The sequence below is a fragment of the Synchiropus splendidus genome, chromosome 1 (assembly GCF_027744825.2).
Source record: "Synchiropus splendidus isolate RoL2022-P1 chromosome 1, RoL_Sspl_1.0, whole genome shotgun sequence".
NCBI classification, from domain to species: domain Eukaryota; kingdom Metazoa; phylum Chordata; class Actinopteri; order Syngnathiformes; family Callionymidae; genus Synchiropus; species Synchiropus splendidus.
The window spans coordinates 13,802,967-13,825,516 of record NC_071334.1 but is presented as its reverse complement, the minus strand read 5'-3'; the positions used below and the strand labels follow the sequence as shown (position 1 = coordinate 13,825,516).

The 22,550-nt window shown below is 43.4% G+C and overlaps 3 protein-coding genes across 4 annotated transcripts; 2 read left to right on the top strand and 1 right to left on the bottom strand.

Annotated features, from left to right (window-relative positions):
* Positions 1–1,816: 1,816 nt before the first annotated feature.
* Positions 1,817–6,019, bottom strand: ccl25b (chemokine (C-C motif) ligand 25b). The gene is made up of 5 exons (XM_053885052.1): positions 5,398–6,019; positions 5,023–5,106; positions 2,673–2,790; positions 2,429–2,541; positions 1,817–2,358 (listed from the first exon to the last, which is right to left on the bottom strand). Exons 2-5 carry the CDS (start codon positions 5,084–5,086, stop codon positions 2,336–2,338), a joined length of 318 nt encoding a protein of 105 aa, XP_053741027.1. The 5' UTR covers positions 5,087–5,106; positions 5,398–6,019; the 3' UTR covers positions 1,817–2,335.
* A 3,461-nt stretch (positions 6,020–9,480) lies between these two features.
* Positions 9,481–14,619, top strand: gclm (glutamate-cysteine ligase, modifier subunit). Of its 2 annotated transcripts, XM_053879682.1 has the most exons (7): positions 9,482–9,818; positions 11,066–11,128; positions 12,418–12,502; positions 13,674–13,730; positions 13,818–14,020; positions 14,088–14,202; positions 14,281–14,619. In XM_053879682.1, the coding sequence occupies exons 1-7, from the start codon at positions 9,699–9,701 to the stop codon at positions 14,448–14,450; spliced, it is 813 nt and encodes a 270-aa protein (XP_053735657.1). In that variant the 5' UTR covers positions 9,482–9,698; the 3' UTR covers positions 14,451–14,619. The 2 variants fall into 2 exon arrangements, with proteins under 2 accessions (XP_053735662.1, XP_053735657.1); XM_053879687.1 differs by lacking the exon at positions 13,674–13,730 and having other exon boundaries at positions 9,481–9,818.
* A 1,076-nt stretch (positions 14,620–15,695) lies between these two features.
* On the top strand, positions 15,696–21,693 carry dnttip2 (deoxynucleotidyltransferase, terminal, interacting protein 2). Its single transcript, XM_053876080.1, has 7 exons — positions 15,696–15,793; positions 16,371–18,142; positions 19,560–19,698; positions 19,894–19,989; positions 20,069–20,233; positions 20,564–20,673; positions 21,420–21,693. The coding sequence occupies exons 1-7, from the start codon at positions 15,722–15,724 to the stop codon at positions 21,517–21,519; spliced, it is 2,454 nt and encodes an 817-aa protein (XP_053732055.1). The 5' UTR covers positions 15,696–15,721; the 3' UTR covers positions 21,520–21,693.
* Positions 21,694–22,550: the final 857 nt, after the last annotated feature.

Here is a 22,550-nt window from a genome sequence, read left to right as displayed (position 1 = left end):
CCCAGCAGTCGCTGCTGTGTTGCTCAACTCTAACTGGCCCATTAATGCGGTTCATATTTTGGCAACATGCAGTTTCTGGGTGCAGAGCCGATCCGACTTGGTTGTTGAAGAAGTTTTAGATCCACACCCAAGACATATACACGAGGGGGTTGTTGGTTCAAGTGCAATTTTAGGGCAGTCCTGGGTTGAAATTCCTCCCACTGTCTATAAATGTACAAGTTCACTGGGGATTCTGAGTTGTCTGTATGTGTGAGTGGTTCAAACTTGTGTGGAGTCCTTTAGCCATCGCACACAAAAAGAGGAAGTCCAAAAGACAGTCTATTGCACTCTTTACCCAAATTGCACCAAGTCATATATATATATTAGTGGTGTGTGTATAAGCAAATACATATACACGCACACACACACACACACACACACACACATATATACATATATATATATATATATATATATATATATATATATATATATATATATATATATATATATATATACACACACATATATATATATATGTCTGTTGTGAAATGACGTACATGTGTTTGTCAGATCTTCCCTGTATAGAACACTGCGACCTATAACTGACACGACAATAAGTGATCAGATACATGGTTGGATTGAAGCTGTGTTTATCAAGAAGTGAGTTGTTTCCACTTAGTGGAAGAATTTGTAAGATGAGATCATTTCAACTCAACAAAAGCCAGCTTTACCGTCTAATCCCTGGTTAACCAGTTCACTGCTCCGCTGAACCCGATGACTGGGGCTTTAAACTCACTAGTTTCACTTCATAAAATTAGAGTTGAAAGACCTTTTTGAAGAATAGAAAGAATTAAAAACCTCAAAAGCAACGCCACATCTGTGACTGTTGACATTGTCAGATCAATTTTGTGATTTATTCAGTCCAAAACCATATGCATGACTTGTGACTTTTCACAGCTTGAACATATTAATTTATTACTCCACACGTCATCAATACTCACTAATCTCTCATTTGTCTCTTTTGTTTTGTTCATTTGAATAATTCTGTTCTTTTTTTGGACCAAAAATACTCTTTTTTTTTTTTTCCTTTCCACAATCTAAAACTCATGAATGCTCAGTGGCTTCCTTCTTAAATATGCTGCACATTAAAGTGACACATTAACCCAAGTGTGAGTGGATGGGTGAAGAAGGAAGTGATGCAGTGATGGTGAAAAGGTGAAGCACAAACCTCACTGTCAGGAAACTGGCTCGTATGAACCTTGCAGACGACAAAGGCAGTGAGAGACAGCACATGTGGGAAGACGGTTGGACTGATCCGCCACACGTTCCCTCATTAGTGAGCTGGGCCACGCCGTACACTAATAGCTGCTTTGTTGAAACTTTATGGTGTGAAAAATGTGAGGTCTGAGGCAAGCTGAGCGCCTGGGATGTTGATTTCCCCAGAACAAAAGATTATTTACCGGAATGTTAACCACCGGATCCTGAGGAATGTGACAAAGTTCAGTGTGTGTTTAAGAGTTTAATAATAAACTAAGAATAATAACCTTTAAATGAGCCCTAACTATTTAAACCTTTAAACTGTTTAAATGTCTCACATTTATATAAATTATTTATATTTGTTTCTCTGAATAATGTGCATCTGATATTGCTTGGATTCAAATGTCTCTGATCATAACTTTATTCAATGATTTAGGAAGCAGAAGTGTTTGAAAGGTGATTTATTGAAGAGACTTCTCAATTACATGATGTCTTCAGGTACACAGGAAGAATATACAGATAGTGATTTTATATAGAAAATACAAACTTCACATTGATAATGTTTTTCTCACACAGACACACACACACACACACACACACACACACACACACACACACACACACACACACACACACACACACACACACACACACACACACAGTGAGTATTTCTATCCTTGTTAGGACGTTGTGAGGTTTGTCCCCAGCTTCTCATCCTAAACCTAACCTTCACTAGGACTCAAACTCAAACCCAGTTACCAAGTTTTAACCCTCAAATTTAGGCATAACCTTGCTGGGACCAGCGAAACGGTCTTAACTAAGCCAAGTATCCTCACTAGGAGGTGTCCTCACAACCAGTCCCACACACACGCACACTACATTTCAAAGCTGCCATCAAGGGGCTCTTCACAGCAAGTCAAACATATCATTCAAATCAATGACACATTTAAATGCAAGTGTATAGATTTTAAGTGTATGGTCCTATATGATTTACATCTTTATTCAGCAGCAGGAAATGCCAAATTCACGAGCGTATAATTCAGTCCAGCTGGCTCTGGGTGATATTCGATGCCGATCCGGGGGGTCAGGCCTCTCCTCACTGACTGTTCTTGTCGTGAGCTGCCAAAGACATGATGGTGTTTTTGCTGGGCGGTTCAAAATCTTACTTTCAAGAAATTCTTATCTGAACCTGAGCGTCTCTTCTGGTTGACTTTCTTTATCAAGAACTGCACCAGCGGGTCGTTGGGGTTGGCACACACGGTCTTCTTAGTGGTTTGATGACGTCGCTTTTTCATTTGAAACCTATGACGGTCAACAGTTTTGCATCATTTTCTCCAGGTTCTTTTTTTAAATTTTGTTTCGCACATCATGGCCGGTTTCATTTGGTCAGATTTTTATTCCACACAAACCCAGAAGAAAAGTAAACCACTCACACAACAGCGCTGATGTTGCAATCCCCATCTGTTTCCTGAAGTCGATAAGTCTCGATGAATTTATACGCGTTGGGTCTCATCTTGGGGACGTAGCCAAGGCAGCAGTTGCCGAAGGATCCTGGGGAGAGAGATAAAGTCAACGGCCAGCGAGTCTCTGATCAGATGGAGGCGAACCACTCAGAGCTTCTCTTTAAATCTGGCCACCAAAGTGGGTCTCCATTGTCAAATGCCTCTGAAACATACTGAATTGAATCATACTGTAAATGTGAAAATAGAGGTTGATTTAAAACGTGTCCAAACAGTATTTACAGAAGGAGCACTTTACCAGAGTCGTTTTTAAGTGACTCAGAAAAGGGAGGACACCCATGCGCTAGCTAAGACAGGAGACAGATCCCATCCTTCCGCGACGTTTCACATGTTTTTAAGATTTATGAATGATGATAACACAGTTTGGGTGAACGCAAGAAATGTAAACCACATGTAGTTGAGTAACTTTGAGCCATTTTTCGTTGCTAAATCACTCATTTCAAAGACTACAATATTGGTCAGTGACATGAAACATTTTTTTTCTCATAGAAACAAAAAGACCTATAGCCATGTTATGAGTAAGACTCACGTCATGAAATATCTTTCTTAAATTTTGTTTCTAAACAGTATAAAGGAAGTCACACACAATTATTACTAGCAGTTCTCCCAGCTGTGGCGGCCTCAGTAGTTGTGACGTTTCTCCAGGGACAGAAAGGCAGCTTGTTGAAACTACTGCCCGGCTGGTTTTACACGCTACTCTTGCAGTACCTTCACCAACATTGTTCAAATGGAATAGCATCAGGTCGATATACAGTTTTCAGACAACCATGCATTCTACTACATTCTACGATTTTTTTTTGTTTTAAACACGTTCATTATTTGTTGACTTTGGTAGCAACAATGTTGTGAACTGACATACTGAAGCTGTTGAGAATTTAGGTCTGTAGGTTGCTGTAGTCTTGAAAAAGACACACACACACACAGGCTTGTATCACCATGTTTGTGGGGACCGCTCATTGGCATAATGCTCGACCCAGCCTCTCATTCTTAACTGGCTAACATTCTGAAATGGCTAACCTTAACCAGGACTCTGAACCAAACTTACAGCCAGTTATAATGACCAAGTTGTTTTGATGTCTTCATCCTCAAACTGAGGCTGAAGCTTGTGGGGTCCAGCAAAGGGGCTGTACAAGTACACAAGGATGTTGTCAGTAAAATTGTTACCCACTAGAATAGACAAGCGTAAATACACACTCACGGTCAAGTATTTTTCATGATACTATTTGAGATCGTCTCAAATTTCAATGTTGTCCGAAAACGTTTGCCGCCACTTTCATGCACAGGAAATAAGTGCTTATCCCCTTTGCGTTTGTTGTAAGCCTTAGATTCATATTTCTATTTCCCTTGAGAGACGACATCTTCTGTTACAGAATTCCATTTTAGTGTGTCCATTCTTGGCCAAATAAATCAGATTCAGCATTTTACAAGTGACACGACCAAATGCTGCTACGACTTACCAGAAAAAACAATGTTGATAACATACTGAAAGATTCTTCATGACTCACAAAAAGCCCAGATCTGGCCTCAAATGTAGCCAGAAACATGCTCTCGCCTGTTTCCCTGTTTATCCAATAACAGGTTTTGCAGTGTTGCATGTGAGCTAAAACAACACACTGTAATAGTTTCCATGATTATGAACAAGAAAAAAAAACAATCAGTAAAATTGAAGCTCAGTTATTTTCCAAATGATCTGGAGGATTTGAGAAAGTACAATGCACCTACATGTTGTGGTTGGACGCTCATGAATACTGTCATAAATCTCCTTATATCGGCATCGCCATGAAATGACTTTAATGAGTCAAGCTAAGCCATGAGATGTAATACGGTCACAGCATAAAATCCCGAGACAGTCAGCAAATGAGTGTAATAAATCACTGAACTACATTAAAAACCAATCATGCAGTAATTTCTCCTTAATACTGGGTCCTAGTCTGCCCACATCAACGGGCTGCTTTTCTCTGTGCATGTGATGCAATAGAGTGAAACAACCTGCGACAGTTTGGTGAATTAAACACACATTTCCTTCCACTTGCTTCGTGGAATCTAGCGTGACCTCACCGTACTCAGAAAACCTGTCATGCACATCCTCATGTCAGTACCAGACATGCTGACCTTAGGAGGCCAGAACAGCAGACACAATTGTGCCGCAACTGACCTCCAAACACAAGTACACAATCCGGTCACTAGTGAAACATGGATTATTCAAATGAGATGGTCAGGTCAATGAATGAGATGAAGATGTAGTGCTGGGCACCTGACTCACCTTGTGCTCGACTCAGGTTCATGCAGGAGAGAAGCAAGAGGAAAAAGAGCGCTTGAGACTTCATGGTGCTTCTGGAGCGGATATCTGTGCAGGAAACAAACGTGGAAATGCAAGAAAAGCTCTTCACTTCATTTGTAATCCTCCTACGGTGCTCTTCTGCCACGGACATGGATTGTTTCAGATCCCCCTTTAACTGTTTAAACCCCTCATTACGTCCAGCTGTGTGCATCTGTCCCCCTCTGAAGGAAACCCAAATGTGCTGAACTGAGGCAGCCGTTAATCTCCGTGCTTATCTCTCTATCATTCTTCAAATGCATGTGAGCAGGGAACCAGGATTAAAAGAGCAGCAAGAACAGAGATTATGTGGTGACATACCTGGTGAGCGGCAGGCGGCTGGTCGGTCTAGTCCTCTTTGTGTTGTTGGTGGTTTGGGACTGTGCAGGGGAACTTTCCCCCCCTGTGTTTGATAAAGTCCCCGAAAGACAAAGCCCCTCCTTCTCTCACATGTCCACACCACTGCTTCCAGAAAAGTTCAGTTTCCAGGGAAGCGAGATTCTGACTCCCCTCACATGTCAACACGCAGCCAAGTTTCATTACATATATTAAGACATGCTGTCTGAAAAGCACTTAACAGTCGAGGAAGGTCATGATTCATCGAGCAAGATATGAGGAATAAACAATAAATATAAATAATGAACAAAGTGGTGTCAAGATTTAGTGGCATTGTGAGAACATGACTCCTATAAAGCATTGAAGCACTCATGGGATTTTTTTCCTGCATTTCCCAACAGTGGTTGTCATGACATCAGCCTCCTCACTTTGTGATCTTCTGCATCCTGAATGTTGGCTTCATGTTCTCCCTTATCACATACAGGAATCGTCTTCCTTGTGCTTCCATTTCTGCCGTTCTAACATTCAATCCATCTGAGTCTGGCCTCCCAAAAATGCACAAAGCACTTTCTGTGGCCCAAATTCATAATGGACTTTGTTACAGCTGCAAAACATTCAATTCATTCACTCAATCTTCTTTGTCTGTCATAGAATCTGTGCTAGCATGTCATCCCACATCAGACAGAAACTTAACCTACATCATGGTCACTCATGAGTCAGTTTTGATGAGGAAAAAAAACAAAAGTGAAACTTGGTGATCTGTCGGTCCAGTTGAAAAGCAGTAAATAAGAAAGATTAACTTAAACTATTAATTAACTTAACTTAAACTTAACAAAAAATGCTCTATAAACAGCAAAATAAAAACTACAAAAAAAAAATGCTATTATGCTAAGACAATATGCTAAGACTGCTATTACTGCTGCAAAATATTGCAGTAGGTTCACTTGCACTTGGAGAAACTTTTCAGTACAGTTGAACAGATTCTTTACCTAAAACTGAATAGCAGCAAACACAAACATGCTCATGCCAATTTTCTCTTGAATACTTGAATGCTCCCCAATGCCAGAAGCTGTAGTCATCAAAACGTATTGAAAACACCTTCCACTTTCTCATTTCTGCTCACTCATGCTTTGATTCTCAACTACAAAAAATACAACGAATCTTAAACTTATTGAGCATGTGTTGAGGACTCTATTATAGCCCAGTTAGCACAAAATATGATTGTACATACTACACAGCATATAGCAAAAATAAAATATGCAACTCCAGCTAAAATGCTATGTGAATGCCACAGTAAAGGACATTAATGGTGTTCAGTTCTGTGAAACTGATGCCCAAACCTTCAACTAGGCCACAGTACCTTTTGTGTTTGGCTGTTGTTCCACATCTCTACCTGGTGGGAAGAATGCTGCTTACATGAGAACTTGTTGCTGTAATCGCATTGTCATCGGATCATCAGCTAATTCAAAACAGGAAGAGTTGCAGAGAGCAGAGATGGACATGTGATGAAGTGCCGGTGGATTCCATCCATTACTGCTTCAACACACAACATGTGTGACTAGCTTCAAACTAAACAGGACATCTGACCTCTTCCAAGCAAAGGCCCTTCTGGGAGTAGATGTTGAGGATACTCGACACTTGGCTACAAAGGAAACAGCCTTGCTTATATCCCAGTGCAACTGGGGGTTTTTACGGTTGCGTAACTTGATGCCAGACAGAGAGGTTTCCCGACAACAACATGCTTTAAAGACCTTGATGGAGTAACATCTCCCCTGCTTTCTGAAGCTGCTCAGAGGGATTTAAGAGAGAAAGAAGGGGCCTAACACGAAACATATTCCCTTCTTCAAGGATTTTCTTGTTTGACTGCGGTACAAATTTTCATGGACAACATGTGCGCGTGTCTGATTTATAGACGTTTTGGGGAACATTTTGTTCATAGTTTTTGTGCAACATCACCTGGTTGGCCAAGAAAGCGTTTATGGCTTACTGTGGCAGTGAAATACATAGAGAAAAATATAATCACGCCATCATGAATTTGTACTCAACTGCAGTTGCACAGTCAGCAGGTTTTTGGTCTTTTCAAAGTACTGCCCTCTGCTGGACCCTACCTGCGCCAACACTGAGTGGGAAGTACGTCCATGTTTTCTTCAAACAGTACTCATTGTCTACTACAGCTGCCTAGCTGTGCTCCACGCTCACCACCTCAAACGATTCAGTCTATTGATCTATTAGATAAGGGTTCCATGGCAGGTGAAGAGGTCAAAAGTGAAGAATGTAACACTGTCGGCAGAGCAAAAGAATACATCTGTTGTGGACAACTTTCTAGAACACTTTTTTGCCGACCAAGTACTACAATTTGGTAGCAATATCAACCATTTTACATTACGATTTTTTAAAAGTTTATCAAAACATGTTCTGTTCCCTGAACATTCATGACGCCACTGCCACAGATATCACTTGAACATTTTTACATGTACAGTGTTCCCTTGTTTATCGGGGTTACGTGGAGTCATTTTTCACAGCTCATACATTTTTAAACCATTTTTTATTGACGCAAAGAAGGAAAGTCCAAATCTTGCAGTAAACCGAGTTGTTTCTCTCACAGCAGCCGGAGCAGGTCACCAAACTGAATGACAGGTTGCCTTTGTTGTTGTTGGTGTCAGTGCACTCTAAACATTTATCTGATTAATGAAGTATAATAAGTGATGTCAACTTTGCTTGATATCAAGTGAGTTAGGACCAGTAAGTACCCAAAGTAAATAAACGGGGAGTTCAATGAACGGATCACAGCCGGGCGACTGGCAGGAGAGGGGTCTGTCACTGCCTGATCTGGTCCGCCTGTCTGATGTGGTCCGGAAATTCCGGTGCTGGAACCGGAAGTTCGTAACGCACACCGTTTTGTATACACTTGTCCTCAAAATGATTCATACCCTTGATAATTCTTATGATTTTTTTTATTTTGTGATGAAATTAATTTTTTTTTTAATTTGTTATATGTGGCCAGCAATTGAAAGAATGACAATATATATATATATATATATATATATATATATATATATATATATATATATATATATATATATATATATATATATATATATATATATATATATATATATATTTTTTATATTTATTTCTGGGGTATTTTATTTCAGGCTCCCCAAAAATGCCATGTTCAAATGGACGTCTCCATGGACGTGAACCTCGGAAGACACCACTGCAACATCTGTCATCTGAAGCAAGATCTCTTACTGAGCAGCGGTGTCTTCCGAGGTTTACGTTTATGGAGACCTCCTCTGTGCAAGACTCGCACAAGTTTGGGGGACACCTTACGCTTCTGTCCACAGCCACTGAGGTTTTTAATGGTATTGAACCTCTTGTACTTGTTGATGTTGCTATGGACGGTTGAAACAGGGACATCATACTGCTTGGAAATAGTCTTGTAACCTTTTCCTTTACAGTGGCTACGTACAAGACGCTGACGCAGGTCCTCGCTGAGCTCCTTCTTCTTGACCTGAACACTTTCCCCCTATTTATACTGTTCTGGAAAGATGTCTTTTTTCACTTTAACATTTGGCCAACAATGTTTACTTCATTGTGACATCTTGAATCAGACAAAAAGGACCACATTTGGCACAGTTTTGTTGAAAGATTGTTTTAAAGATTTATGAGTAATTTTGAACATGGCATTTTTGGGGACGCCAGAAATGAAATACCCCATTAATAAATATTTAAAAAAAAAGTATTTTTGTCATTCTTTCAACTGTTGGCCACATATAACTGACACACAAATCAGAAAACAATCATTCATTTCATCACAACATAAAAAAACCACAAGAATTAGCAAGAGGTATGAATCATTTTGAGGACGTATGTATATATGTATATATATAGGTCTTATATAAATTCTTGGCTCTCCTCCAAAACTCAGTTTAAGCGTCTAAGATTGAACAACAAACGATGACTTCAACTTCACTTCCATCGATCCAGTCCGGTGTTGCAGATGCAGCCGAATCTCCAGTCCAGGTTTTCCGCACGACATCTCCAGTGGGCGTGGCTCCTGCTCTCCTCCATATCTGCCGCTTAGCAACCACCAGCCCAGCAGGTCGGTGTGAACAACTGCAAGTCATCCTGACACCTTCATTCCTGAGAACTGTCTCCTCCGGGCTGCTGTTCCGGCACCAGTCCTCCGCCCGGAGCCGCGGCAACCACCGTCGTTCCCGATTCAACGTCGGCGTCCATGCCACGGTCCTCCTCCACACCATAGCAACACAGCTAACAACCGCATGGATCCTCCAAGGTCTGCGGCTATGTTCAACCAAGCCAAGAGCCTCCGGCTCCACGCTGGGAACCTGGTGAGCAGAAGTCGGCTGAAGAAGAAGTGTCCGAGTTCCCCTACTGAGGAGGTGAGGAGCTTCTGTCCGCTAGTTAGCGACCAAACTCTGGCCAACTATTGGACCTGTTCGTGGCGTAATTTCATTGCAAACGGCGTCTTCAAACTGTGTTTTCTAGTAGTCACAAAATGGTGGAAGGTTATGTTTACGTCAGTGTCGTGTAGCTCTGGAGTTACTGTGTCACTGGAGTCGAGCGGTTACAGTTCAGCAGGCAGGTGCAGTACAGTTTACTGTCTGTCACCCCGGTCACCCACACACACACACACACACACACACACACACACACACACACACACACACACACACACACACACACACACACGCACGCGCGCGCGCGCGCAGGTGTTGGGCAGGGTCACGGTCATTTACCATTGAAACAAGACATGACTGAGCACTTCAGTTGCTATCTCAGGTGACACTTGGTTTCAAACAGTCACTAGTTAAATATCAGTGAATTACCTGTTAGTTCCAAACGCTGAGTTGGCTCTTGTCTGGTGTCGAACCAACAACCACCTTGCTGTGAGGTTGAATTAGAATTGTTATTAATTTTTTAAAGCTGCTGTAAGTGGATGAAGACACCAGGAATGGTGCAACATAAGCAAGTTAGATCGCTGTTTATGGAAACGATAATGAATGTAGTATGACTGCACTGTAAAAGTGAAAGGTAAACTACTTTTTTGAGGTTTGAAAAAATGTGTTGCATTAATTGTGCTGTGATGTCAAGAGGTCATGTCTCTAAGCAGTAGGAGTGAAGTGAAAGTTTCGTATAAGACTAGTGGGGAACAACTCCTGAAAAGAAATCCATCAAAACAAAAGAATAAAAACTGCCGCTGATAGGACGATCATTACATTTTTCAAGTATTGGAGCATGGCATGTAGCACATTGGTGCAGATATCATGAGGTAAAGTTGGAAGGGGAATAAAAACATTTTTTGTTCCACTGTTTACATGCTGCAACAGTTAAACTGGGTGTGTTACTCACCAGATCCTGGCTGAAGTTGGATTCAGATGCTGTCTTTTGGTTTAACCATGAACAATGATGGCCCAACATGATTCGCGCCATGTGATCTGCTTGTGTACATTGTGGGTTTTCATCAAAGTGCACCTGTAATTCTGAAGATGAGGGTTGAATTGGACAGGCAACAGTCAAATTTTGTTTCATGTCAACCAATTAGTTTGACAACATGTCGGTCAAACCTTTTTCTCATCATTTTATTGTTTTCATTGGTCTTGACCGTTGTTTCTGTATCTTGTTGCAGCTTCAAGACTGTATCCAGGCCACACTTAGCGACTGGGTTTCACTCCAGAGGCAACCCACTGAGGTGAGAGTGTGAAAGGTTTTTGGAGCCCGAACTCATTTCTTTTTATGTAGAAACTTGATTAAAAACACACACAGTTTGCATAAAAAAAGATTTCCTGTCTGTAATTATTAGAAGATTGAAGGGTTAACTGTTGTTCAACAGTCCAGCGTGGTTAGTACATTTATGTAATGAGAAAAGTGTCTCCTGTTGTTCTGGCGTGCTGCACATGTGATGTACACGATGACATTTTCAAGTATCCTGATGTGGCTTCTTGCTGGATGTTTGCTGTGCAGAGGAGCTGTGTTGGCGTGAGACAGGAAGTTGCTCAACTCAGGGAAAACTGGAAGTGAATTTAGTGAAGGAAAACCTCCAGCTTAAATATATTCCCTACTTGCATTGAATATACCAGATGTTGCTAATGTGTCACCTGCACTTGTATTTCATCTGTGAAACCATGTGTAAAACCCCATCACCAGGACTCACTTCTCTCTGCGTGGTTAGGTCACACACACAAATGAAGAGAAATAATAATTTGCTAGCGACTGTAGCTAACTCAGCGCAGATCTAATCCGTCTGGGTTCGACCAGACTGTGATATGGTTTGTTACATCCGAATCCTCGCACAGGCCTTAGCATAGGGTTTTCACTCAGACTGCAGCGACCAGACTTTTGATTCCGGGCTTGGGAAAATAAAACATCTGCCGAGACAGAGATGAAAAGAGCTGCCTGGCTCTGTGAAAAGAAGCTGTCACCATAGATGTTCATGCAGCACTGGCTGCCAAAGCCTCCATTCCACAAATTTGGCAGCTGCAGTGCAGTGGTTGGAAACGTTCAAGGTTCAAGTTACCATTGACTGGCATATGTGTCTGTTTGGTGCTACTTTTTATTTCTTTAATTTTCTTCAACCTAATGTAGATAATGTTTTCTTGGTGAAACTTGTGAAGCAGAGTCAGTTACTTTTGACACAACATTAACAAGAAACTTTGAGCTCAATACATCTCTTCTGCTGGTGCCGGTGGAGTTAACATGACCAAATCATCCTGGGAGGTTCTCGTGCCAGTCCACAAATTGTGTTGCGGCAACAAGAGTCAGTTGCTTTGTAATGTCATAAAGTTCAAAGTTCTGTCAACAGTCTAACTCACTCTGTGAGTGAGAAAAAATATGAAAACAAACTTGGTTAATGTTGATCCTGAATGAGTTCATTTGCATATGTCTCCAAATGAGTCAGAGCAGAGGCACTAAACATGTCTCTAAATGAGATGAAGTGAGTTGCGATTGCCAAGTGAAAATACAGTTTGTGTTTCCTCTCAGGAGGTGCCAGACACACTGGACTGCTCCATTCCAGAGACGACAGATGTGATCACGCCTGAGGAGCGGGAGGAGCTTAAAGTTTCAGGTCGGTTTTTGGCAGCGTTTTTACTGTCATTCCTCCTGACGTGAAACACATTCTTTCTCTCCCTTAATGATAATGATCTGGTGAATGTTATGTTTTCACATTTAAAAATAATAATGTTGATAATGTTACTACTTTTTTTTTTCTTATTTCTGATTCTAAATCTACTAGCATATTCAAATTAGGTTTAGTGATTTTAAAATTCATCCAATATGTCTGAGGGTCCATCTTTGGATGTATTACTCTTTTAGAATGTCTTACTGTTAAAATCTGTCCCTGCATCTTATCCAAACCTAAATATTTTATTCTTTCATGCGCCTCTATAAAGAGAGCATTATTTTCTTCACACGTTGTTACAACAGCAGTTTCTACAAAATGCTATTCCAGAAACCAAGTGTGTATTTTTCTACTGTGAGAATTTGAGACAGTGCATATTTATGCTGGCATTATTGCTATAATCCATTGAAGTTGCACCTTCTGCTCTGAAACCAGCGGCCATTTGTGCGTGTGGCTTTTCATTCCATGACTGTAGTTATTGAGTAACAACATGGTTCTGGCTGCATCTGACGGGCTCTAGAATCAGGCCACTCCTCTCCTCGCGGACATTTTATGAGTGAGGAATGCTTCGGACAGGCGTGTCGAGAAGATTCATTCTGAAGATTAGCATGTGCTGTTTTGGCAAATGAAGGCAGAGATAGGCGTGGGTTGATTTGTACTCTGCCCCATTTTAGATTAGATTGCCTTACACTCCACTGTATTGTGTTTGAAGTGTGGAGAGTTTCTCCACGTGGTGTTTGAAGAGACTGAAACTGGGATCTCGTGTCTGTTCCTGTTCAGCTGCCAGTTTGCCCTGAGGTGACAAATCCACCGACCTATGTCTATAAGTGACTGTTATGCAACAGTCCTTATATGATGTTGACTTAGTTTGACTCGGGGTGGATTTTCACTTCTGCACAAATGTCCCATTGTTTTGCTTTTAAAGCAAAATAGGTGCTGAAGGTTGGTTCTGTTGGCAAGAGTGATGTCGTTCCTGCTGCACTTTCACTCAGCAGATGTTGGTTCTGAAGAACACACTTAGATCAACTAATACTTGAAAACATGGCTGCTAGAAGAGATGGTGTGCTGCTTTCCCTGTTTGCCATCAAGTGGTTCAATCGTCTGCTTGTGTTGGCAGCCAAGCTCTTCCTGTGTGAGTACAACCAGTCGTCCATCAGAGACGCCGTGGAGATGGGTGAGATTTCCTCAGTGTGGAGCAGATGATGGGAGTGACTGAGTCTGGTGGATCATGCTTGATGTATTTGTTTTTGTTTTCATGCAGCCTGTCAGACGCTGAGAGTTTCTCAAATCGACTCTGTCATCATTTCACCACCGGGACCACCAGAGGGCGACAGTCAGACGCTTGCTCACCTCCAGCCAGCGTGGGAGGAACTGCAAGCTCTCGTTCAAAACCAGAAGATCGCAGCCATCGGCACATCCGACCTGGATAAAGACCTGCTGGAGCAGCTGTACGACTGGGCTCAGGTCAGTGCTCGTCCTGCGCGGGTCAAGTTCAATTGAAAGCTTCCAACCATGTGCTCGCTCACTGCAGGTGAAGCCCAGCAGCAACCAGGTCAACTTGGCATCGTGCTGTGTGATGCCCCCTGACCTGACGGCCTTCGCCAAAGAGCGAGACATCCAGCTGCTCACTCACAACGACCCCAAAGGTCCACAATTTCCATGTATCCCTTTATGTTTTCACAACAGTGTTTTTATTTTGCATGTCTCATCTTATCTCCACCCAGAACTGATGTCTGCAGCCACCTTCCAAGAGGCTGTGAAGAATGGAACTGGAGGTCAGAGCAGTGCAGACTGGAGGCTGGAGTGGGTGCTGCGCTACTCCATCATCGTCAAGAGCAGAGGCATTATCAAGGCCAAGGGCTACCTGCTGGGTGCCAGGAGGGCAAGCCTCTAGTGCCCGTGTGCTGAAGGTCTATGTATGGATGAAGCCATTCTTCGATTCAACGTTCACACACACACGCACTCAAAGATAAGGCAGATGACCTGAAACCAAAGTTTGTTTTTGGGAGTTCAGAATCATGTTGCTGATGCGAACCAATTTGGTGTTATGAACGGGGGAAAAAGTTCCATGATGTGAAGTGCCTCACAAATCTGTTGTTCTCCACTTTGCTAAAGCTTTAAATGTTCTCATGCAGGAAACCGGTGTTTACAAGTTTCTCATTCAAAACTGTTTCTGTCAGAAGAAATGCCACATGCTTTTCATTCCTTTTTTTAAATGTGCTCTAATTCAAACGTATCATTTGAGTTAGGAGAATTGTCCGTTTTGATTTTATCGCTTCGCCTCTTTGTCCTTTGTATTCAGCTGTCGCTGCTTATGAGATTATATTTTCCAACAACACTAAGGATGTGTTGAGCCTCAGCTGTGAAAGTGAAGAAAGTAAGAATTTAATGACAACGCTCCAGTAAATCTCATCCGAGTACTGTATACTGTTGTATATCAACTCTCTAAGCTCAACATCCTGTTTGTCTTTCACATGGTATTTAAGGCTAATTTAGATTTGCAGTCTGTTAAACTGTATAGTAAGATATCTTTTTAATAATTAAACTCTGACTTTACTTCACTTGGTTGTCCAGTCTCAAAGGAACATGGAAGATCTTTCTACAAGCTCTGACATGCAAAGTGCTTCCTATTGCGATTTGCTGTGTTCATGTGACGTGTGAGTGTTGGTTGCAGTGTGAGGCATTCCATGGTCAGTCGACTCAACAGGCTCAGACAAGTTTGTTCAAGGAGTGTTTCACGGGGTGGAAATTGACTGTCAAATTTCATTATGCGCAAAACAGGTTTCAAGTCGAGTAAAAATAAAAAAGGAAAATGACGTCACAAAATATAAAAATATATATTATAAAATATATATAATATATATAAAATATGATGAAAGATTAAGAGTGCATCTAAAAACAATGCAGGAAACGTGTCAGCCGAATAAAACTGCGTCACATCTCCCTGACGCTTCAGTATAAAGAGCTTCTGAACACAGTTGGTCTGTTCTGGGCTCATGGTACATTTAAAAATACAAAGCCTTTGACAGTTGTGGACAATGACAAAGTCACTAGTTAAAAGTTTAAAAGAACCCAATACGTCACTGGTCGCGCTCAAGAATCCTGTATCGTAATTGGTTAAAAGTAAACGTGTCGCCGGAAGTGCGTGTACACGTTCCATCCAAGATGGTGGCCACCAGGCGAGCAGGACGCGTGAGTTCTTCGTCTGTCTGTAAAAGCGACGAAATCGATGTGCAGGTTGGTAACACTGGAGTTGAGCTAAACTTTTATGCTCTGATTTCCATAGTGGTTCTGTTGCCACTTCGATCCGCGTGACGAGTCGAGCCTGCGTGAAGCCGCGCGGAGTCACGTGCTCGCCGAGACTCTAGTCGTCTCTGTAAACACAACTTATACAAACAATAACATCAAATTCTGACCATTTCTAGCAGGTATGTCACGCACAAACAACAGAAGGAGACCGTTTTTTAAAATGCCACATGGAAGAAACTCTCCGTGTGATACCGTCCATCATGACCCCAATAATGTTACGTTCGGTGGAGTCTGCGCATCGACACAGAAAAATACAGAAACCAACAAATGCTATTATTGAAACGTTTAAATTAACCGTCTTATATTTGCTGGCAGTTTCGTCAGTCATTAAAAAATGTACAAAAGTAAAGGTGATCTGTGCACAGAACATTGTGAGTCCTAAATCTGAATAAGATGGCGACTAGAATAGTTTGTTTAAACAATAAAAACGATCGTTTATCCTCACTGACGAATGTTAGATGTTAGAGCCACGGTTCAGCTTCATGCATCTGTTTTCTGCTGGCAGGCCACTCCTTCCACAAGACGGGTAAGTAGGAGAACAGCGAAACAAGCAGAAAGCTCCACCAACAGTGAGCCAGAACAGGATGGCAGCCGTCTTGAAAGGACAGTAGCGAAACCAGTGGCGTCTTCACCGGAGTCTCGAGTCAAAAGATGCACGCGGTCGTCAAGACTGCACAGCCCGGAGCACTCCACGACTCCTGCTGGCTCCATCCATGAAGCAGATGAGTCCGACTTGGAGTCCTGCTGTTCCGTGGTGTCCAATCCCGAAGCGCTGCTGACCCGCAGCAGCAGCAGGAGGCGGCCGGTGCGCCAGGCGGAACAGGGTGAAGAGGAGACCCCGGAAGTGGAGTCATGTCCTTCTGCTGTATCTGCGCCAGCATCAAGCCGCAGTGCAAGGAGAAAAGCCCCTGGAAATCCGGACCCAGCGGAGAAGGAAACGCCTGTGTCCGGTGTCAGGAGAAGTCAGAGACAGGCTGGTCGGAGCAGATCGTCTACCAAACCTCAGCCGGTTGGCTATGAGGACTCAGACGTTGAGAGCTGCTCATCTATTGGTTCAGAGCAGAGGGTTTCACTACGAAGATCCACCAGGTCCAGGAGACCAGCCGCCACGATTCCCATCCACCTGGAGGAGGCCTCAGACAGCTCCGCTACGACTCGCCGTGGTAGAACCCGTGCGGCCAAACAAGACGCAGACCAGGGTCCCGACAGTGAGTCAGATGGCTTCGAGTCCGGCCCCAACCACAGCCTGCTGAATCGGAGGCGTGGGAGAAGCCGCGGTCCAAAAACGATAGACTCTGACTGGACTGACCTGTCCTCTGCACCGGTCAGCCCCAGCAAAGGAACCCCATGCAGCAGTCGGGCCAGTTCAGGTCACAGCTGCCGAGTGGTTCTGGAGATGCTGGCGGCTCCTGCGCCCCTCGATGAGTCCGTGTTGGAGCGCACAGTGATCTGTGAGGAGGAGGCTGACACCACCCTGGTGGAGGAAGACAAGAGCCAGACAGATGTCATGGTCACGCAGGAGCCTGCAGCTGCTGAAGAGGAGCTCCAAGATGTTCCTGAGAACAATACAGACCAAGACCAGGAGCAGAGGTTAACCTCTGAGACAAGTCAGGCGGCAGTGACTTCAGCTGACCAGCAGGAGGAGCTGTCTGCCGGCGAGAGGTGCGTCTCAGAAATGGAAGCCATGCAGGAAACAGCTCCGTCGTCAGAACCATTTGGGCCTGCTTCAGTGACGGAGAGTGATTCAGAGAAGACTGGAGGGAAAGAAGAAGCCATGGAAACTGCTGAGGAACCAGTTCAGGCTGCAGATGCACACAGTCCGGAGGAGGCAGTGGAAGGTAGTGTCGACGCTGAACCTGTCATGGTCATGTCGGGTCAGGAGCAAAGAGTCATTGTGGACTCAGATGCTGAAGAGCAGCAGAGCGATGTTGTCATCCAGAAGACCAAAACCATCAGCCTTCTGGACAGCAGTGATGAAGAATACTCTGAGGAGGAGGAAGAGGAGGAGCAGGAGGAAGGTGGAGGAGAGGTGAGGCCGCAGACCTCCAACAAGTCTCCGGCCCTCACAGAGTGTGTGAATGGACTCTTCATGATCGACACTCGGCCTGGAGGAGAGGCGGATGATGACTTCTACAAGGAGAGGCCTGCTGGAGAGGACGCCGACAGGAGAGGAGAGGAAGATGAGGAGAAGATGTCGGAGGAGGATGGTGAGGATGAGGACGACGACGATGAAGATGACGACACGCACTTCCTGTTTTCAAGTAGAGATCCTCATGTGTGAGTATCGACCGCGTGACCGATTCGATCGTTTCAGTCCAGATTTAGTGACATATTAAAGTGTTGCTGTCACAACTCAGTAGTGACACACAGTGTTGCGCAGGCTCCTCCCAGGCAGGTGGTGCTGCTGTGAGCGTCTGGTGTCTGCAGTGGTCAGCACCTCTCAAACACAGACACACTGGAAGATGAGAAAAATGGGTAAAGGGTTCTCACCAGAATCCTGAATAGCATAACAATGAATAATAAAACATAAAAATGGGACGATATGTTTTCGCCTGAATTTGAAGCACAATATGTGGCGGCCAGTTTGAGTATACAGCTGGTGTGATTTGATTATATTATTATATTTTAATAAAAGAAAAAAAATGAAGCTAGTAACAGAAGTTGAAACAGAAGTTCTAAAACTATGCACATCAGGTTTCCCACAGCAGTGTGGTCAGTCAGGGCGCTGACCATGGTAAGGCTGGGCTTCACTGTGGAGCCTGACATAAGAGCATGTGAATCTAACCGTGACCCACGATCACGATGTGAAAATGAATAATATAGATTCCAGGGAGGAGTATGGATTGGCATTTTCTACAACTCTAATGAATTTGTAAGATGAGCGAGCATTTCAACAGAACCTTAGGGCTGTTGGAGGGTTCAATAACTTCTAAAGAGTCATTATTATTTTGCACATTTACCTCAAAAATAGAAACATTGTCAACAATGTGCATCTTGTTTCTAATGTGGACAGTAAAGTGTGCGACACCGTCTCGATTTAGGCATCGACATCACAGGTCAACTACAAATATCAACACTGAAATGGCCCAGATTACACTTGAAGTCCTTTTAAATGACATCATAAACAGCAATAAAACAGGAAATGACATGGACTACAGATGGATTGTTGCATTTCCTGTGGAGTGTGGTGCAGAGTCTGGCGTAATGTTGGTTCTGGTCTATTTTCTGTTCCAAGTTGCATCCTGTTTTTATTTATCAACAACAGTCCCTCAACTTCATACATTCCCAAATAGTTGAGGCTACATGACCAGCAGTTTCGTTGCGTGTTTGAGGTACATTGACGGCAATATTTCACCAGTTTTCATTGACAAAAGTAACTTTATCCTGCTGACTCTCACACTGTGGAGTCCAAACAACGGGTGCGATGAAAACATAATTTTGAACATCCTACATCACACTTTGTATACTATGTATATTTGAAGATTTCACCGGGACGCTCCTTCTTGGCTGTAAACTTTGGCGTAAAAGTTTGATCAACTCTGTGATGGATTTCATCATTTCCATGGCTCGGCTGAGAAACTGTGCGCCACACTCTCCAGACGCACAACTTTTATTGTGTTTGATTAGAGGTGTGTGGAGGTGAGAGATGAGGCGCAGCGACTGCTGCTGATGATAGTTCCATTATTTGTTTCAGGAAAGAGTTGTCCAGCCGTATTGACCCGGGCATCAGAGTGAAGGATCTCGGGGGTTTATACATCAATTTTGATGGCGGCAAATCAAAACCTGCCTCCAGTTCCTGGCAGAAGCTGAGGGAACAGAAGAGCCACGATGAGGTGAATACGTGATTGATTTCCCGGCACTGAAGGTGGTTCCCCTGATGCGGGAAGAATAATGACGATCGTAGTTATGCACTGAAGACCGGGTCCAATAGTAGCCTGGGTTGTTAATCAGTTTCTCTCCTCATCGATTGGAGTTTTATATCCCGCAGCAAGAGTTTGACACTTCAGTGCTTGTGCTGTCTGCAACAGGTGATGAAGAAGAGCGTGATGGGAGCAGAGTTTGAGAAGAAGGCAGCCGCCCCGCCGTACGCAGAGAGTAAACACAAGCTGAAGGCCAAGAACAAAGTGAGAGCAGGAGTCAAAGGGCAGTGGTTTCTGCCTCCAAATCCCCGGGTTGGTCTGACGGTGGGCTTTGTCTTTCCAGGCAGAGCGAGAGAAGTCCACGGGAGACGGCTGGTTTAACATGAAAGCACCCGAACTGACCAAAGAGCTGAAAGATGATCTGCACCTGCTCAAGATTCGAGGCTCACTGGACCCAAAGAGGTTCTACAAGAAGAACGACAGGGACGGGTTTCCAAAGTATTTCCAGGTGACTCGCAGCTTCACTCCATCCGGCAGGATTACGACCAAAACGGAGCGACAAAATGAACGTGCCAACCGAAACAACCTGGCCTTCGTGGAAAGGCTGGGGCTCTTTTCGATCTTCGTTTCTTTTCATTCTTTTCTTTCCACTCTGGAGCGTGACATAAGAACATGTGAACATGACATGTCCAAACGGTCATGCAGCACACAGACACCAACAGGACATTTAGGACTGGTTCACCTGCATATTTCACTGTTTAGTAGAAGATGTGGTTTGTATTGTTGAAGCATCTTGAGATGATGGTGTTTAACAACTGGCGTGTAAACTGCTCCCCAGGTCGGGACAGTGGTGGGAAACCCAGCCGACTACTATCACTCACACATTCCCAAGAAGCAGCGGAAGAGGACCATGGTGGAGGAGCTGCTGGCCGACGCCGAGTTCAGACAGTAAGTGCAACTTACGACGTGTCCTGTTTTGGTCATTTTTAGTAAAGGTTACTGGTGTATAGGGTATGCCGCCGTAACATTTGTGACATTAGCAATAACTGCTTCTTGTAGAACGTGCAGTCAAACCGTGTTTGACTCTCTCACTTCACCAATAACTCTGGGTGACTTCTTATTCCCTGAGGATGGAGCAGTGTTGTGTTCATCATTGGAAACTGCTTCAAATGGAGAAATGGTGATTTTGTGTGTGACTATAGTTAAACATATGCCGGTCCCCTCAGGATTGTGTGTGTGTGTGAGGGTCTTCACTGAGGTGACCCTGCGGTGTTCTGTGCTGGTGTCAGCATTTGTGATGATGACGGCAATATTTTATCAATGACAAAAGCAACACTGTCCTGCTGACTGTCACACGTTTGAGTCTAAACACGAGTCAAAAATGTGGTGGTTTCGACAGAGTAAACACTTGTATGTGACTTTTAAAGGAAACATATCTATAGAGAAGGTGATATAGATTATTTTGCTTTGTTTTGCCTCCCACATCACTCCTTGATAATGGATTATTCCAGTTTATGAAAACTGAACTTGCAGACGCTTTCATTTCCTCTGTTGCGCTCCTCGACCCTGAAGATGCTGACGGGAGAATGCAGCTTTGTTTTTCTCAATTTCACAAAGTATGTTGCTTTAGTGACATGAACAGACAAAAAATGGCCTGAATATATTGAGAGAATAATCTGTCCATCTTTTTCCAGAGCAAACAAAAAGAGGTATCAGCAGATTTTGACAGAGAAAGCAGCGGAAGCGGCGGGGAAGAGAAACAAGAAGAAAAAGTTCATGAAGAAGCGAAACTGAAGAATCTCCATACGATGAACTTGAGTTCTACAGCTTGAAAGAGTGCTGTGCTTTTTATTGGGCGCTGACCCTCGGCCATTTTAAAAATCAAGTGCTGTCTGCTGTGCAGTTTGTCATCTAAAAAAAAACAATTATGACAAATGGAAATAAAAATAAAAATATTTCCCCTTGCAACTATAATCTCATTTTCACTACATAAAGTGTGTTTTTCAACAAAACATGCCAGAAAATCTCTTTCTAGAGATGTTTGTAAAGTCGTGTTTTTGTGGAATCCAACATGAAGGTAATCGAGGTGAACTATGTGGAAGGGCCAAACTCAGTCACAACAACCTTTGAACACTGTTGTTTCATGTCTACATAGCTGGTACAATAATTGTGAACACGACTATCTGCTTTCCGACTCCCTGACTTCACTCACTAGTTTGTGGTCGTCCCACCTCACTCCTGAACTTCAAAGAAGCGGATGCTTTGATTTATCACTCCTGCATTGCCCCACACCCGTCATCCAGCACTGCTGCACTCCATGACAGTGGGAGTAACCAATGTTATAATAAGTATTGTGTAGGGTGCAACAATAATTCAGGTACATTTCAATTTTCAGAAACCTTGCTGCCTTGGGAGTTTCCCCAAGAGTGATGTGCGAGGGAGGAGACCGTCTCCCCAGGTCAACTGCAGCAGTAAACTAGCGGCAGTCACATGTCCAAACACTGGTCCATTACCCTCAGATGAGCCAAAAACCCTTGCGTCCGATCGTCCCAATCTCTCCACGGTGAAAGGAAAAATCAAGCGTCAAACTGCCTTTATGATTATTTGGGATGTGCTCTATTGTGACTGAGGATCTACATTCGTTCCTCCACTCTTTCATGAATCTGCTGCAGCAGCTCCGGGCGACTGTCCCGAGGAGGAGAGCTGAGCTGCAGCTTACATCCACCACATCTCCCACACGTTTGTCGAGCTTCTTTAATCCGGAGCCAATTTCACAGCTTAAGAGGAAATGAGACATCTACATTAGACTGTTCATCAGGGCATCT